We start from the raw sequence: 17,221 nt of genomic DNA on the forward strand, positions 1-17,221 counted from the left end.
TTGCTGATCTGTTGCGTCGCAAACAGATCTAGAGTTGCCGTGCCCCATCTTCGAAAGATCCTGTTCTTGTTTCAGCTCCCATTCGTGGCAACCTGCAAGAGATCTGCTTAGGTTGTCGGCTAGAGAGTTTTGAACCCCCTTGACATGCTCCGCTCTGAGGGTTATGCCATGTTGTATAACCCACTCCCACATCTCTTGAGCTTCCTGCGATAGGGAGAGAGACCTCGTCCCCCCTTGCTTGTTGATGTAAAACATGCTGGTGGTATTGTCCGTACGCACCAGCACTGAGGAATTTGAAATTCTCGGAAGGAATGCTTGCAGAGAAAGGAAAATGGCTCTTAATTCGAGACTGTTGATGTGTTTTTGCCTATATTGGTGAGACCATCGGCCTTGAATTTGAAGGTCTTGGAGATGACCTCCCCATCCTTCCATAGACGCGTCCGTGGTCAGGATAAACTCTGGAAGGGTTGGAAGGAACGTGAGACCCGGTGACAGGTTGCTTCCTTTTCACCACCATTGGAGAGCATGCCTCATTCTGGATGTCACTTTTATGAGATCGTCGAAAGACCCTCCAATTTGTTGCCATTGTCAGTGCAACTCTTCTTGCAGCTGCCTCATCCGGAGTCTTGCAAATGGGACTAAACTGATCGCTGAAGAGCACATCCCCAGAAGAGACGCAAATGTTCGGACAGAAAGTGAATTTTTTGTTGAGCTTAGTCTTGCCAGTCTTTGAAGTCTGTTCTGCCGTTCCGGAGACAAGAACGCCTTGCACTGTTGGGTGTCCAGTGAAGCTCCCCAGAAAGGTTAACACTTGGAGGGGTTGTAACTGTGACTTCTTTGCATTGAGAGTGAGCCCTAGATTTGAGAATAGACAAGGCAACTTTTGACCGCTTGTCTTGTAGCCTGTTTTGATGGTCCTTTGAGCAGCCAGTCGTCGAGGTATGGGAAGACTTGTATTCCCTGAGACCTCAGTGCTGCAGAGACTGGGGCTAGACATTTTGTGAATATTTTTGGTGACGATTTCCGTCCGAACGGGAGCATCTTGAATTGAAAGTGGACGCCAGCCACCGTGAATCAAAGGTATTTGCGATGTTTGGGCTGTATAGGGATATGGAAGTAAGCGTCTTCCAAGTCCAGAGAAGCCATAAAGTCCCCTTCGTTGAGGCAATTGAGCACATCTGTCAACGTCACCATGCGAAAACTCTGCTTCTTCAAGAATTTGTTGAGTCTGCGCAAATCCAGAATCGGGCGCCACTCTCCCGACTTTTTCTTTATGAGGAAGAAGCGAGAGTAGAATCCTTTTCCTTTTTGCGAGATTGGAACCTTCTCTATCGCATTCTTGCGAAACATGTTTAAGGCTTCTTTGAACAGTAAGTGAAGACGAGGGGGAGGGGGGCCCTTGTGCGGGGTCGTAGGTGGTTTCTTTAAGTACTCCAGAGTGTGTTCTTTTTCCACCAGGTCGAGGACCCACTGATCCGATGTGATGTTCCGCCATTGTTGGGAAAAGGCGGAGATCTTCGCGCCCACAGGGAAGGGAGAATGTTGGACTGACGTCCGGCAGAGCTCATTGACGTTTGTTGGAATCTCGGCCTTGATTATTCGATCTTGGTCTTCCGCCCGGACGAGAGAAATTATTGGAAGTAGATTGCTTGTATGAAGATTGCCAATGCGGCTGTTTATACTGAGAATGGTATTGCCTGTTTTGCGGATTGTGGTAATTTCCTCTAGAAGAAAAACCACGACCCCGTGCTCCTCTGAAAGAGCCTCTCTTATATTGCAGGGTACCAAGTGATTTTGTGGTGTCGGTTTCCGTCTTAATGGTAAGTAGTCCCCCTCCCATTCCCCCCGCAGATATTTACTCGAGTAAGCGCTTGGTGAAGAATTCGAAATCAGAACCCCCACTGAAGTCACCGCTATTCATTGTCCAAGTAAGTGGCCCAGTCGCAAGAGTTTACAATTTAACCGCGACTAGCGCGGATGCAGACACACTTTACAATTGGATTGTGCTTAACCTACTATCCAAACAGCAGCGCGGTAACACGGTGCCCTTCTCCTTATCCCCACAGAGTATTAACTGTTCTCTGCGCGGTGGTAAAGGGGCCACAAAAAAGAACCCACTTTGAGGTCACTGCGGACCAATGCTCAAGTAAGTGGTTTTTTCAAGTACCAAATTTCACACGCGATTAATCGGCGAATAAGCAGTGTACTAAGTCGCACTCTACCGCCTACTTTTCAGAAAATAAAGGAACTTCACCACAAGTGGCGAAGATGTGGCCCAGCTTCCAAAAAAACTCAGGTAATCGAGTAACAATGGCTCCAAAGCCTTCCCTTCCTGTGCACCCGGCCAACACTCATTTATTCCATTACTCTGTTGCAGTGTAGGCCACCAAGCACAGACGACATTTCTTCTAATCCTGAATTGACTGTGGGCAGGAATCATACAAGGTACAAACTGTTTTGTTACCGCACTGTCCAGAGACTAATGGCTAGAGGACCCGCTAGATAGTAAAATTTTGTTTTTGTTTCATTTTAAATAGTGCCCATGGACTAGATCCAATCTGCCCTGATGAGAATTCTGCAAGTTGTGAATCAGGATTCGAAACGCGTCGGCAGTCGCTTTTTCTTATTTGCCATTTATTGTAGAAACTGTTTTTGTTCCTGAAATTTATTTGATTAGTTCCTATTCAGGTTCTGGGAGTGTAACAACTGTTTCAAAGGATGTTTTCTACTTTCTCCCTGGGTTTCTAAATATTTGTAAGAGCCCTAGCTTCACAAATGTAAAAAGTTTCTTTGGTCCATGTATTTAATGTGATGTTTGTATTTGTGAACAAGTCATTGTTTTCGTAATTGTTCACCACATGTTTGGTTCATTGCACATTTGTATTAATTTCTTTTGAATGTTTATATGGCTCAGACATGAGGTCGATAGTGATCTGAGTTCTGTTTATTGTGATTTTCTCTTTTTGTAAACTGAGTATTCAATTGAAAAACATAAAATGTTTTGTGTAAACTAACAAGCTGTGGTTTACTCGTACCGGAAGTAAGTATGTACTTTAAGTAATTTGGAGGCATAGGCAATCATTTCTATTTTCATTAATGGTAAGTAGGGCGTCATCTATGTGCTTACCGAAGAACGAGTCCCCATCGTAAGCCATATCAAGGATCTTTGTTTGCACTTCCGGTCTGAAGGAGGTTGCTCTGAGCCAACCCTCGCGTCCGAGAACCGCAGCACCCGCTAACTGTCGAAAATTAGTATTTGCAATGTCCAGGGCGCAGTCTATTATCTCTGATGCCGCCCTCAGTCCTTCAAGCACTATCTTACGTGCTTTCTGCTGATGATCTTCTGGTATCAAATCTATAAACTCTGACAAATCCGACCACATCTGTCGGTCATAGCGGGCAAGAATTGCAAGAGAATTTGCTGCCTTGATGGATGATGCAGCATTGGTGGAGAACTTTTTTACTATTAAATCCAATCTTCTGCCCTCTTTATCTGGTGGCATTGAGATTGGAGTGGACGGGTTCTTGGACCTCTGTTGAGCAGCTTGCGAGATTACAGAGTCCGGGCGTGGGTGGCCCACCTAACAAGTTTCTGGCGGTGCTCTATACTTCTTTTCAATACGAGGAAGGACTGCAGGAATAGAAGCCGGTGTCTTCATAATCTTAAGACCTTCCTTCCAAATGAAATCTATGATAGGTATAGCCCTGGTGATTTTCCTATACCCCTCTTTAAAGTCGTGCAAAGAACAGTCCGACTGCTCAATAGTAACTGGAAGTTCAAATCTTGTCGCAGCTCTTTGCATATTATGAAAGCCGCCAATGTCCTCAGGTGGAGAATCAGAGGGTTGCGGCAAAGGAGGCGAAGGCATGGGGATTATGTATTCATCCCACGGATCTCCAGTTGCGTTGTCATTAGGCAGCTCGCCTTCCTCTCTGCCATCTTCACCCGAAGAGGAAGTATCCTGGTCTCCTTGTGGTATGGGGTCTACAGTATGTCTTGGCGACACTGGAACCTGCGGTGGTGGAGGCATAGGTACATCCGCCGGTACAGAAGGTACGGTTGGAGTGGACGGTGTAGGCGGGAACCTCTGGCGATAGTCTGCCAACAAGGCCTGTAGGTCCTGAATCAAAGAAGGAGGGAAATGACTTGTCTCCTCCGAACGTGGGGCCCTATAGGGTTGTCTATAGAAAGGTGTAGACAAATCCTCTTGATAGAAATGCTCCTGAATATCTTCTTCTTCATCCTCTTCCTGACATCTTATTTGTAATTCTGATGGATGGCGTGCAATCTCAAAGGGACCTTCTTTGTCTCTATCATCCTCATCAGATTCCTCCTCTTCTACATATGTTTCCAAAATGTGCGATGGCAGCAGCGGAGAAATATTAGTGTAGTCCTGCCTATGATATGTTTTCAACTGAAAATGAGTGTATGCCACAGGTGACGCATGAGACACTTGAGGTAAAGTAGGCCAGACTCTTGCAGGTGGAGTTTTGGAGATGATAGAACTCTTTGTTGACTTAGGTGTCTTAATCAACTGAGCTGAAGGCGGCTGGATCATTGATGGAATTGCCATCGACGGGCTCGTCGTCGTTGGACTTGTCGTCGACAGTGTTACTGTTGATGGACCTCGACAGGACCGCCGTCGACGGAGCTGTTGTCGACGGGGCTGCCGTCGATGGATTCTTCATCGATGGATTCTTCGTCGACGAGGCTGTCGTCTACGGGACAGTCGTCTACGGGACAGTCGTCTACGGGACAGTCGTCTACGGGACAGTTGACAGGCTCTTCTTTGACGATCCAGTCGTCGACGAGCTCTTCGTCGACGTCGACGGGCTCTTAGTTGACGTCCTCTTCGCCGAGGATGACTTCGACGGGGCTTTCAACTGTCGTCGATGGTATGGTCGTCGACGATGATTTGGATGAAATTGAAGAAATGTTCTTAGCCCCAGAAGATTTCTTTGAAGAAATCTTGGCTGATACAATAGGTGAAGTTATAGCAGCAGTAGACACTGTAGCAGAAGAGCTTGAGGTGGTAGAAGTCACAGAGACTGTGTGAGAAGACACCAATGAAACAGTTTTTGCCTGGGCTTTACTCACTGTTTTAGACGCTGAAGATCCTGAAGGCGGAGAAGATGGAGATTCAAGAGGAGGAGAAGATGACCTCCTTGTGGGTTCTGAAGCTCTATGAGAGGATTTGTGATGTTTTTTCCTCTCAGGAGAAGAGCTGTCCCTGGATCTGGCTCTTTTGCTTGAAGTAGAAGCTCTGCCCTCATCATCTGTAGAAGATGATTTGAGCCGTAGAAGAACCCTCGCTTCCCTGTACCTGATGGTTTTGGCAGGGAAGGTGCGACAAATCCTACAATCCTTCACAATGAGATTGGGATGCAGGCAGTAGATGCAGTCTTAATGCTGGTCATCTACATGAACCCTCTTTTAATCACAGGTCCTGCAGACCTTGAAAAGGGCTTTCTTTTCAGACATCCTGAAGAGAAAAGTAGAAAAAACTGAGTAGGCACTCAGGGAGACTCCCTTCCACACGACGTGCGGTGAAAATCTGAGGAGAACCGCCTCTGCTGGGAAGGTTCTAGAGGGTGCTAACAGCTGATTGGTTGGAACTACTTTCAGTTCTTTTCATATAATGAGGTACATAGGCTGCTACGTTTTGGGCCTTTTGGGACCTATAGTCTTGTCAGCCTACTACAAATTTCTTCTAAGGCACTGCTTTTGTACTTCGGCGACTGGGAATGATTCAGGCATGTGAATCTATGAAAGATACCCCAATACCAGAAACACATGTGTCTAGATATTAACAGCACTAACCTGCACCAACTTTGGTGAAACACTACAGAATTTCAAGTAAGCATTTCAATTTAACTGTATTTACCAGGATGCAAAGGGGCGAACTGTACTGGGAGGTGAAGCAGTGTGCTCCCATCCCCCTTCTGTTTAAAAAGGCTCCCTTGAGCCACTGGGCTGACGAGCTCTTGAAGATGCATCCGTGCGCCAGGGACAGGTACAGAGACCTGAGAGGATTGTGGCAGCTTTCTCAGCAAACCCCAGAAGAATTTCGTTTCATCTCTACTGATGAAGAATATAATCAAGAAACACATGAGTCTAGAGATTAACAGCACTAACCTGCACCAACTTTGGTGAAACACTTTATAGAATTTCAAGTAAGCATTTAAAGTGAACTGCATTTACCAGGATGCAAAGGGGCGAACTGTGCTGGGAGGTGAAACAGTGTGCTCCCATCCCCCTTCCACCAAAACAGTTGCGTCTCCTCTGAAATGTAACTGGACATTCAATAGAGGTTCTTCCCCACTCAGATTGTAGCAGTGGGAAAAAGAAGCCATGATCAATGAGGCAATAGTCACATTTGCATAATTAGCATAATTATCACCAATCAAAGAAAAATCAGCTTGCACTCCTACGTATCAAGCAAAATAAGCAAAGTGCTATACAAGGAACAGGGACAATATTTCACCCCTAACAGTACTGAGCGTCTAATGCTAAAACCCCTCCCAATATACAGACCTCTCCCCACATATTAATGGAATACAATTGCACAGCCTAACCATGAGAAAGGTGCAAAAGAACTCGAAACAAGATACAAATACTATAAACGTCCAGACACTCAATCAACCTGAGAATCTTGCTTAGTGCTGCCAAGCATAACAGAGACAAACTACATCAGAAGTGGACAGCATTTAAACTATTCTGGCACAATGAAGGCACAAACCTGCTTAACTTGTGTAAAGACTTTCTATAAAAACAACATGTAGCCAAAATACATGGCATCCATCAAATTCATACTCGCCAATATTAAAAGGCCTACAATGCTTAACTCCACTTCAACAGCTCTTCAATTAATAACTTTAAACCTTCCTTGATTTAATCCTAAATTGGATGTAAAATATCTACCTACAGCGTAAACCTACAGACTGAATTCTTCTGTTTTTCCAAACGATACAAACAACCACAGACCTGTCTACTTAAGGAGTTAAAGAATTTACCGATCATAAGCCTCTTTTTAAAATGATCTTGCATCATACCCCTGAGTTCTTGCCAGCTGTGAGGTTTGTGCAATGGAAGCACCTTTAGGTAATGTTGAAAAGGAAAGGGCCCTCTCCATCAATCAATCATGCCATTTGTATAGCGTACTACTCACCCGGGAGGGTCTCAAGGCGCTTGGGGGGAGGGGTATGCTACTGCTCGAACAGCCAGGTCTTGAGTTGTTTCCTGAAGGCGAGATGGTCCTGGGTCAGCCGAAGGTGGATGGGGAGGGAGTTCCAAGTCTTGGCAGCCAGGTAAGAGAAGGATCTTCCTCCGGCGGTGGCTCTTCGGATGCGTGGTACGGCTGCGAGGGCAAGGCTGGTGGACCGTAGCTGGCGGGTGGGCGTGTAGAAGGTCAGGCGGTCGTTGAGGTACTTGGGGCCCAGGTCGTGGAGAGACTTGTGTGCGTGGGTGAGGAGCCGGAACGTGATCCTCTTGTCGACGGGGAGCCAGTGCAGGTTCCTCAGGTGGCTGGAGATGTGGCTGCGTCGGGGGACATCCAGGATGAGTCGGGCGGAGGCGTTCTGGATGCGCTGGAGTCTTTTCTGTAGCTTGGCTGTGGTTCCGGCGTAGAGAGCGTTTCCGTAGTCCAGTCGGCTGGTGACGAGTGCCTGGGTGACAGTCTTCCTGGTCTCGGTCGGGATCCAGCGGAAGATCTTGCGAAGCATACGCAGGGTGTTGAAGCACGATGAGGAGACGGCGTTGACTTGTCTGGTCTTCGAGAGGGAGGGGTCCAGGATGAAGCCCAGGTTGCGTGCGTGGTCGGTTGGCTTGGGTGCGGTGCCCAGGGCTGGGGGCCACCAGGAGTCGTCCCAGGCGGAGGGCTTTGGAGAGTAGGTTTTCCTGCCTCTGATTTCCCAAACCAAGTTTTTTTTAATTTTACTTCACCACTTGACCATCATATGTTCTGAGAATTACTTGTAGTACAGGATGAGACCTAGAGTGCACAGAGGTGCATGTCATGTACTCCTTTTTCAGAGTGTGGCTACTGTTGACTCACAGGGCTGTAGAAGACTGACACTGGTGGCAGTAATGGAGTCTAGTGGCAGGACAGGCCCTTTTACCGATCACCTAAATTAGGTCTGTCAGTCCACTGCAACCAGGTCCTTCACTCCATTTTAGTGGGACATGGACATTATGTGGGTAATACATATAAAAAGTAGAATGTGCATGGAGCGAGCTTGCTGCATACGACTGTATTAACCCAGGAACACATTTTGATTTATTGAATCAACGCAATACATAAGATGTAAGTTGGAGAGAGCCGCAGCCAGTAATACTAATTGCAGGGCTCCTCTAGAGAATTCCTGAGGTCCTTTATAGTGGACCAGACTCTGGGAGGTGTAGGAGAGGAGACAAGCGACAGTACTTTTGAAGCATGGGGAAGTCTCCTACCCTTTCCTGCTCTATTTCTCCCTGAACAGACCATCCAGGGGGTTACGGTCTGGGATAGCAAAAAAACAGAATTTGCAGTCCCAAACCTCAAAATTTTTGACATTTTTCTGGTAGCCAGAATATGTGCCCATCATAAAAATAACCAGTCAGTCTTAATGTCACACGTGAAAACTCTGCCAAGTTACGGTCCCTGGCCTGGCAGAGAGTACATGTGCACCGTGCCTCACAGTAGGAGGCTGTCTGGTGCCATAGAGTGCAGATTAAAACATGTTTAACTCTGCTTTCTCTGGCATCTGACAACCTCATTCCAAAGGGGTACAGGTCAGCAGAGGAGTAAAAGGGGCGGACACAGGAGAATTGAGAAGGGGGGAGAAGAGACAGGCAGAGATAGAGGATTGTCCGGGGCATGAAAAAGAAGGGGAAGGGGGTTTTAGTCACAGAAGAAAGGATTTCAGAAGGGAGTGGGAGATGAAAATGGGGCAAGCAGGGACATAGTAGGCACGAGACAAAGGGCATCTGGAGACTTGGAGGGAGCCTGGGGCCTCTGGAGAATTGGAGGGAGCCTGGCAGCAGCTGGCTATCAACAGAGGAGGAAAATGGGGCAAGCAGGGACATAGTAGGCACGAGACAAAGGGCATCTGGAGACTTGGAGGGAGCCTGGCAGCAGCTGGCTATCATCAGAGGAGCAAGCTGGCAACAGGCAGGCGACAGAGGAATTAAGCACCTCTACTGCCAGCTTGCCTGTTGCTCACCCTCCTTTATTGGCTCCGCGGGAGAGAAGAGTCAATTAAAAAAATGAGATCATTTAAAAATAATGACAAGTTTAAATTTTTGCAGGCATTTTTGTAAAAATGCAGGGGATTTTAAAAAGTGACAATTTTGTTTTGTAAATCGTGACTTTCGGGGGGGGAGGGGGAGGGCAGGGGGTCTGCATACATGTGTTACCCCCAATAAGTTGATTGGTATTTGAGTTGGGAAGCCTGTGCCTTTTGTGCTCCTATTTCTGGTCTCTATTGGCAAGAAACTACTAACTACCTCATCATCCTGCTGACAATGCAAGACAAAGACTTCATATGGACCAGTCTGAAAGGGACACACAAACATTTAGAACTACCTGAAACTGGTTAAAAGTGGACTTGTGGAAAACAAAATTCTGCCTCCAAACGTAGTGTACGTGTAGGGCAGAAAGTTTCAACCAGTGTTCTAAGATTGCGCTAAAAGAATCTGGTGGGTAAAGAAGTAGTGGCAACCGGGAAACCTTTTGTGCTCCTAAGTTCAGGTATTGACCACCACCTCCCTTTGTTAGTTTTGGGTCCAGAAATCGGTGGACAGACTACTGTGAGAAGTTGCCTTCTGACTGCCTGCCTCGAAGAAAAGAGCGAACTAACTTCTTTTGAATAATATTGGAGGTGCCCTTCAGTGAAGAACACAACCTTGAAGAGAGGGACCACCAAAGCGGAGGCAGGATGATCTGAAGTTACTACTGTGACTCAGGAGAAGGACCAGCCATTAGTAGGCTGTAGGGTAAAGCCCTGAGGCCAGATTATCCCTGCTGCATGCTCTGAAGCAACAATGTTTCGGACTACGGGGCACCCAGGGAAAACCGCAAGCATATCTTATGGGTTTCCTACCAAAACGACAGTGTTTGTGACCGCTTGGTGCACAGAAACAGAAGTGTGGTCTCACCTGAAGAACTGAAGCCAGGTAGAATCACTCCTCAAACTTGGTAGGGGCATCAACCTACACCTCCTTTTTCACTAATGCAACAGTGGGCTCGTCATTCTGTTTACGTTTGGGAACGAAGAAAGGCCCCTGTGAAGAATCACTGGAACAGCACATTTGGACTAAAAGGGTCAGCAACACCCAGAAGAGCAACCCACAAATCACTAAATGTTACCAGATAACTATGTACTAAACAATGTACCCACTGATGACTAAAGTATTGTGTAGTGTGCTGAAATAAACTAATTTTTGTTTTCGAAGTAAAAGCATAGCTGGACTTGATTTATTAAGCGTTACTGGATGTTTCATTGAGTTTCTAACCTTACACCACCTCATTGAGGAAGCCATGCTGAAACTTCACTCCCCTGAGGGTCAATGTGTACCTGGTGCACATTTGTGAGCTCAAGAACAAGGAAAATTCAAGGACAACAATGGAAAAAGGTATTGATTGTTACTATCAGAGTCCAGTAAATCTCACGGCTGTGGTATCCTGAAACCCCCCCCCCCCCCCCCCCCCAAAAGATGCATTCAGGATGAATAATTTTCAGTTCCTTTTTTTGTTTTGTTCAATGCCACTAAATAAGTCAAGTACATTTCACTGCATCTCCTAACCTAGAAAATAATTGTAATCATAAATAACAGTAATGCAGTAATGCACTAATGCCTGGGCTCTAGCTAGAGTGACAACTGACTTTAAACAGTTGCAGACATGACATTGCATAGTCCCAAAATAATCTTCAGGGTTAGTAAGCAAGGTAATAAGCATTTTAAGGTTAACGGATCAAGAAGAGCCAAAAATATCCGCCTTATTTACGGTATTAATTTGTTGTTGCGCAAAGTTCTAAAATATTTCTTTGGATTGTCATCCCTTTTTGCTGATGATAGGTACCTTCTTTCCACCCATGTTCTGTAATTACTTTTCCTACTCTCTCAGACGATATGCCAGCCTTCTTCAACAAATGTTTTTCCTGGGTTAAGCATATACTTTTAAAGAATAAGCATGATCCCTGTATCACCTGCCTTTTCAGCATCTTATGTGATTAAGTGTAAGAGCAATCAAAAGAAATTACGCAGGAACAGTGGGGCACGTTGCAGACATAGTATTTGGGCAAATTTGGGACCAGATGCTGAGGTTATAGGGTGAGTTCCGTCCAATTTTGAGACACTACGTGTTTTCCACATCTCTTGAAATCTAGGTCCCTTGTGACACCTTTAAAATGGAGGACCAATACAACATCAAGCATTGGGTTTTGAAAAAAGAAGCTCAATCACCTGCTCTGGGGCCTAGCGCGAGACTCTTAGACGGGAACACAATGGAGAATGCATTTAAAGTAGCATAATAGGATAGACTGACATATCTCAGAACACCCAAGTGGGAATGATCCAGACGAATGACAGGCAGAAGCATAATAAAGTAGAAGTGTGCTAAGGATTCTCTTGTCTCAGGAATGGCTACCTGTGGGAGTATCTATACACAACGAAGGGAAGGGAGAGTCCATGGGGAAAATATTTTACGACCAGCGAGGGTTGGCTCTCCATTTAATTAACTAAAAACACAAGAAAGCTCTTGAGTCTAAACTAATCCACAAAAGAAGAGACAAAACATACAGAAATACTCTTGAGCCCTTGGTGGAGTCTCTTTATTAGGACAAAATCCCTCACCCACCATAAGTGGCATGATTCATCATTGGGATTCTCCTAGTCCCGCCACGGGCTACAACCCCCTCACTGAGAGGGAGGAGCTCAGGGATGTTTTATTCCTATTTTTAGGATACACTAAATCCTGCAATGAGAAGTAGTAAACTCGGTTAGGTAGAGGGTGCAGCGCAAAAAAATCTGAGGTCTTCTTCCTTTGTATTTAATGTCCATGACAAGATCCAAAGAATGAAACTAATACAGAGATCCCTACATGAGAACCAGTCTTGAAGGTCCAATTGAGAGGCTATAGAAAAGGCCACCAGTAATTTAGTACCCCACACTGCAAGACAGCAGCAAGGATCAAAAGAGCAACAGCAAGATCCCTTTTTCTCTGGCAAATAAAGAGTTTCCCAGCAGCCTTCTGCTAACACCGGGTTTTCTCTCATATACTTGTAACTAGTAGTAGGACAGAGCAGGAAGCTTAATCCTTACCTCAGAGGACAGGTGCCTGAAACTCCTGGTTTAGGGAGAACACGAGAAGGAAGTGAAACAAGAGTGCACTGGAAAAATAAAAATGTGCAGGAGACACTACAGGGATGAATGAACGGGCGACTGGAGAGGGCCTAATTTGAGGCGGTTGGGGCAAGTATCACTTATTTTTGGGAACAAGAACTTCATTTTCCCCATCAGACATTAACGAGAGGAAGAGATAGGAAAATAAAACAAAAAGACAGAGTAAGAGAAAGACGGAGAAAATATTACAAAGTGAGAACGCAGGAACCTGAAAGAGTGAGATAAAGGCAGATGGAGAGTCTGGTAGTAGATTAGAGGCCTGAGGTGAATTGAAGGCTACAGCTTTGGTATTTGGCACGCTGACATTTATTAGCACTGACCGTAGGAGTCTGTGCAGTGTTTTGGGCACCGGCAATCATTCATTACAAATTAGACACTAGCGCAAGGTAAGGTAAAAAATACAGCATCTGAGATGGGAGGATGTGAGACAAGCATAAGGCAAATGCAAGCTGGGAAAAGGGGGGGGTTCAACAAAGACTGGGGTGTGGGGGACTTCAAATGCAGACAGAACGGAATGGGAATTTGGCTCTAGTGATTTTCCCCATAAATGCAGGCACAGGAAGGGAAAGCAAAATTAAGATATAAGTTTATCCCAATAGAAAAAGACTAAAAGGTGAAACCGCCGCAATGTCAAAAAGGATTCAGCGAAAGCCACCACAAACCATGCAGTTTGCATTTCCTAAGTCTACTAAAAACAAAATAGGTACCAGAAACATAACATCACACTGTCATCCATCACCATAATAATGAACAATTTAGAGTAGAGTGCTTTGATTTTCTTTTTTGATAGGGATAGCAAACTGTACACAGATTACAAGTCAACAGCATGTATCCAAAGGAGCATTTCTAGCTTCTATAAGGACAATAAAAGCAGTCATAAATAGCTGGGTAATATGTTTGGTAGGAAAAAAGCGTAAGTGAATATATGAAATGTACGAACCGATAAAGCTGGCAGCGACATTAACAATAGCACCAGACAATTTAGTCGGGCTAGAATTTTGAGGACTCCACAGGGATGTGAAAGTAAATACTTCATCATAATCTGATAAAATTCCAGTCCGGGATTCAGTGGTGCTTGCCGATTCATTCATGTCGGTCTCATCATTGGTGTTGGCCATTTGATATGCCAGGTTAGGCTGCTCTGGTTGATACCTAGATATATAATAATAATAATTATCAATATTATCTTTAAGCTGCATGTTTTTAAACGTGTATTAAGACAGCCAGCATAAAACAAGTAGATGAAGAAATGAGGTCACAATTGAAAACCTCAAAATGAATAAACAAAATGATGGCCACCTTGTACATTGGGAGGATGTCTGCCCATTGTTAACTTGATATTTTGAATATGTCATTTTGAGTACGGTTGGTAAAAAAGAAACTTGGGTAGTGAAACACAAGCTGTCAAACTAGCCTCCAAATACCAAGCTGGCACTTTTAATTATAAACACTAGTAACAATATTTTCGCTACTGTCCAACCTATTTTGAGATATTAACATTCTAATTAGCTGACAAAATTTAAGACTACCAATGAGTACATAAACTAAGAAAAAATGTGCTACAGAAGTGTAGGCCTTAACATTGCACTAGTGTGTCATATTGAAAAAAAACTCAAGTAGTTCCATGCTCAACTTTCTGTGCCTCAAAACCACTATCGATCAGAACCCAAAAAAAATACATTGAAAATGAGCGCAATTACATCAGAAAAAAGTTTCTTTTATATAGATATTCTATTCCAAGTACAAATTGGCAACAACATCCACCAAAATCAGTCTGATACATAGAATTTCACAGAATCAATCCTCCGGGAGTCTTGTTATTATGTACAGAATCCAATTTTATTTATGTTCACGATAAAGATTTTCAATCAGCCCAAGCCAACGCACTTCATTCCTTTAGGCCTTCATCAGGGTTGGATTCTCCATAGATTTTTTTATTTGCATGAAATGAAGCTTCACCTTTTATTTCCTTAATTATCCTCAATTCTTCTCCTGGGCGGTGTAGTACCCACCTATTTCATCTTGCTTGTTCCTGCCCCAGAGCCAAATACCACAGAAAAAAGCCAAGTACATAAATTAATCTGGACATAATTCTGGTAATGCAAATTACCTCCTCATCAAAAAGGGTGCCTAACGATGGACCACCAGCTGAAATCCATGTTAGATTTTAAAATATTCCCTTCAGCCTCAGTCACTTATTCTATCAGCACATCACTCGGTGACAACCTGCTTGCCTCTGTCAAACCTCACTATTCCAAAGGTAACTCCCTTGACCTGGACATTTCTGTCTTGCATTGTTTAACCAGCCTGGAACAATGCATCAGCAATTCCTATACCTTAGCCCGACACAATGGGCAACACAAATATCTGTATTACCACATGCTCCTTTTTCACATTAAACACCCAGCCAAACATTGATTTCACTCCCATTCAAGCTAGCCACACTAACCAGGACACACTTTTCTAAACACTGAATGATGATTTGAAGACCTTGGTGGACACCCATGCCCAACCATGGTTGAAAAATATAAAGCATAAACCTTCTCCAACTTGGTATACTAAAGGAACTGAATGCCGGCAAAATAATTATCTGCTAACATAATAGTCACGGGGTAAACTAAATCCCTTGTTGACCTCACCATCCTACAAATAGCTTACAGAACCTACAACAATACACTGATACCACAAATGTTAACTATTACTTTGAAACCATCCTCAAGGCGAACCATGACATTATTCAAAGCTGTTAAGCAGTGCTCCAAGCACCTTCAACCACACCCTATTCCTTGTTTTACTGAAAAAGGGATTTAATTTTTAAAAAGTGAGACTCGACTTTGACAACTTTTACCACCTGCAATGCAAAACCTCATATCACCCAACCTACCACTACATGTCACTCCTCAAACCTGTACAACACAATCCAGGATTACCACCCTACACTCTCCAAAAGCCACATCCTAGGACGATTACATTCCATTATTCATAGCTTAATCCATATGTTCTGAGAACCTCTTGCACATCATTAAATACCGCTTTTCATAGGTATGAAGAGCAGATAGCCATGAGGACTGACCAAACCCCCTACTTGCTAAAAAAAAAAAATATATTATATATTAAACCTCAAACCCGATGACCTTTGCAACTATCCCCCATATCACACACCTTCACTCACAAGAGAAAAATCTTGAAAAAGCAAAAGCTAGCAACAAAAATGCCTAAAACTTCAAAACATCCCGCCTACCAACCTGTGTTTTACCCCTGCTGCAGGTCAGGCATTTCGACCACTCAAGCACTAGAAGATATTTTGTCAATCCCTAGTAATGTTGATTCTTTCCTGAAGGTGCTGAACTGTCGGCAGTGTTTTATAGCATAAAACCCAGGTCTTATTTGAATCTCTTGATTCATGAGCGAGCATTTGCAACTTTACTGTAAATTAGTTCATTTCATACTTCTCTCCTAGAGAACAATTTCCACAAATGTAAACCCCAGAAACCCATCAATTCTGGTCTCCTGTGGGGATTCGCAAGGCTCAATACTGACTCCAACAATGTTCAACCTGCACATGAAGTCACAGAGAGTACTAGACCACAAACAAGGAACTGCTATCACAATTACACCCAACTATACCTTAAAGTGTTGTCTGATATAATTCACCTCAGATCCTGCCTGGGTGTTCTTCTAACCTGGATGTCTATAGCGTAGATGAAATCAAACAAATCAACAAAAACTCATTGACCCCTTGTTGTCATCCTGGTGTGCAAAATCAAGACCCTGCTCCAGTCTATGAAGTCGACCAAACCACAATCCAGGACCTTGTGTACTCACACAGGGTGAGACAACCTATTAACCACTGGTTTCCCAGAGTCCTCACAGACACCAATTAAAATAGTTCTTCATGCAGTAGCTTTACAAACTACCAATCAAAAGCATGCAAACGAACCCACTTCCCTGAAAGAACTGCAATGGTTCCTTCTCCCTGCTGTGATGCATTTCAAAGTTTGTTATGTGATCTTTAAGATAATGCACTTGAACAAACAGGACTGCCTATAGGCTCACAAAGAAAGCACAAGTCAACAACAAGCTTTCGCAGCATATATATTAACTGCATTCCTCCAGGCGAGTAAAGAGATTCCGGCATACTGTGTGTGAGGCCCCCCCAGTGGGTTAGCCATTGGAATGGCCGCAGGCAGGCACAAAACCCCACGGAGACGGCGGAGCTAGGTCACGGTGGGTTTTGCTGGTCTGATGCACCATGCGGTTTATTTATCGATTCACTATTTACTTGCCTCATTCATTTGCCCCCTTTAGCAAAGGGGGGCATAATTTATAAAGAACTCTCTCCTGCGACACATTTCGGCCTATATGGCAGTTCCAGCTCTTGCCCTCGCCGGTGTACCACAGTGAACACGGAGTATGGCTCTCCAGAGAGGGCTCCCTAGACTATGCATTACTTGCATTGCTTGCAGCAGTTGCTTGTGCCCTTTGCAGCTCTCTTTCACAGGTTAATCAGCTGCTGCATGCACGGAGAAGGAGTAAGGGTGGAAAAGAATTGAAGTTTGGGTAGTCTGATGGCACAGATCTGTGCACAGAACTGAGCACAGACCTGAGCCCCGAGTCATGAGCCTTAGGTCGTGAGTTTCGGGGGTGCCCCCCCCCACATTCAGGAAGTGTTTGCACAGCTTCTGCTTCCTTGACTTCTGATCCTCGACCATCGACTACAGGGCAGAGACTGCAGAGTTTGAGAGGGGTGAGCAAGGGGGGGTTTCCTGGATTACGCTGTTGCAACTCCCAATAGGTACCCTGATAGCGGTTCTTAGTTTACGCCTGTGCCTGCTTTGT

General features: G+C 44.6%; 1 protein-coding gene across 1 annotated transcript in view; it reads right to left on the reverse strand.

Moving 5' to 3' along the window:
* SLC7A1 (solute carrier family 7 member 1) overlaps positions 1-17,221 on the reverse strand; it is a 538,789-nt gene that overhangs the window by 112,108 nt on the left and 409,460 nt on the right. The window contains exon 12 of the mRNA XM_078657133.1: positions 13,323-13,534. Within this exon, the coding sequence (XP_078513259.1) occupies positions 13,323-13,534 (212 nt within the window). The remainder of the gene's footprint in view (positions 1-13,322; positions 13,535-17,221) is intronic.

The sequence above is a fragment of the Lissotriton helveticus genome, chromosome 8 (assembly GCF_964261635.1).
Source record: "Lissotriton helveticus chromosome 8, aLisHel1.1, whole genome shotgun sequence".
Taxonomy (NCBI): domain Eukaryota; kingdom Metazoa; phylum Chordata; class Amphibia; order Caudata; family Salamandridae; genus Lissotriton; species Lissotriton helveticus.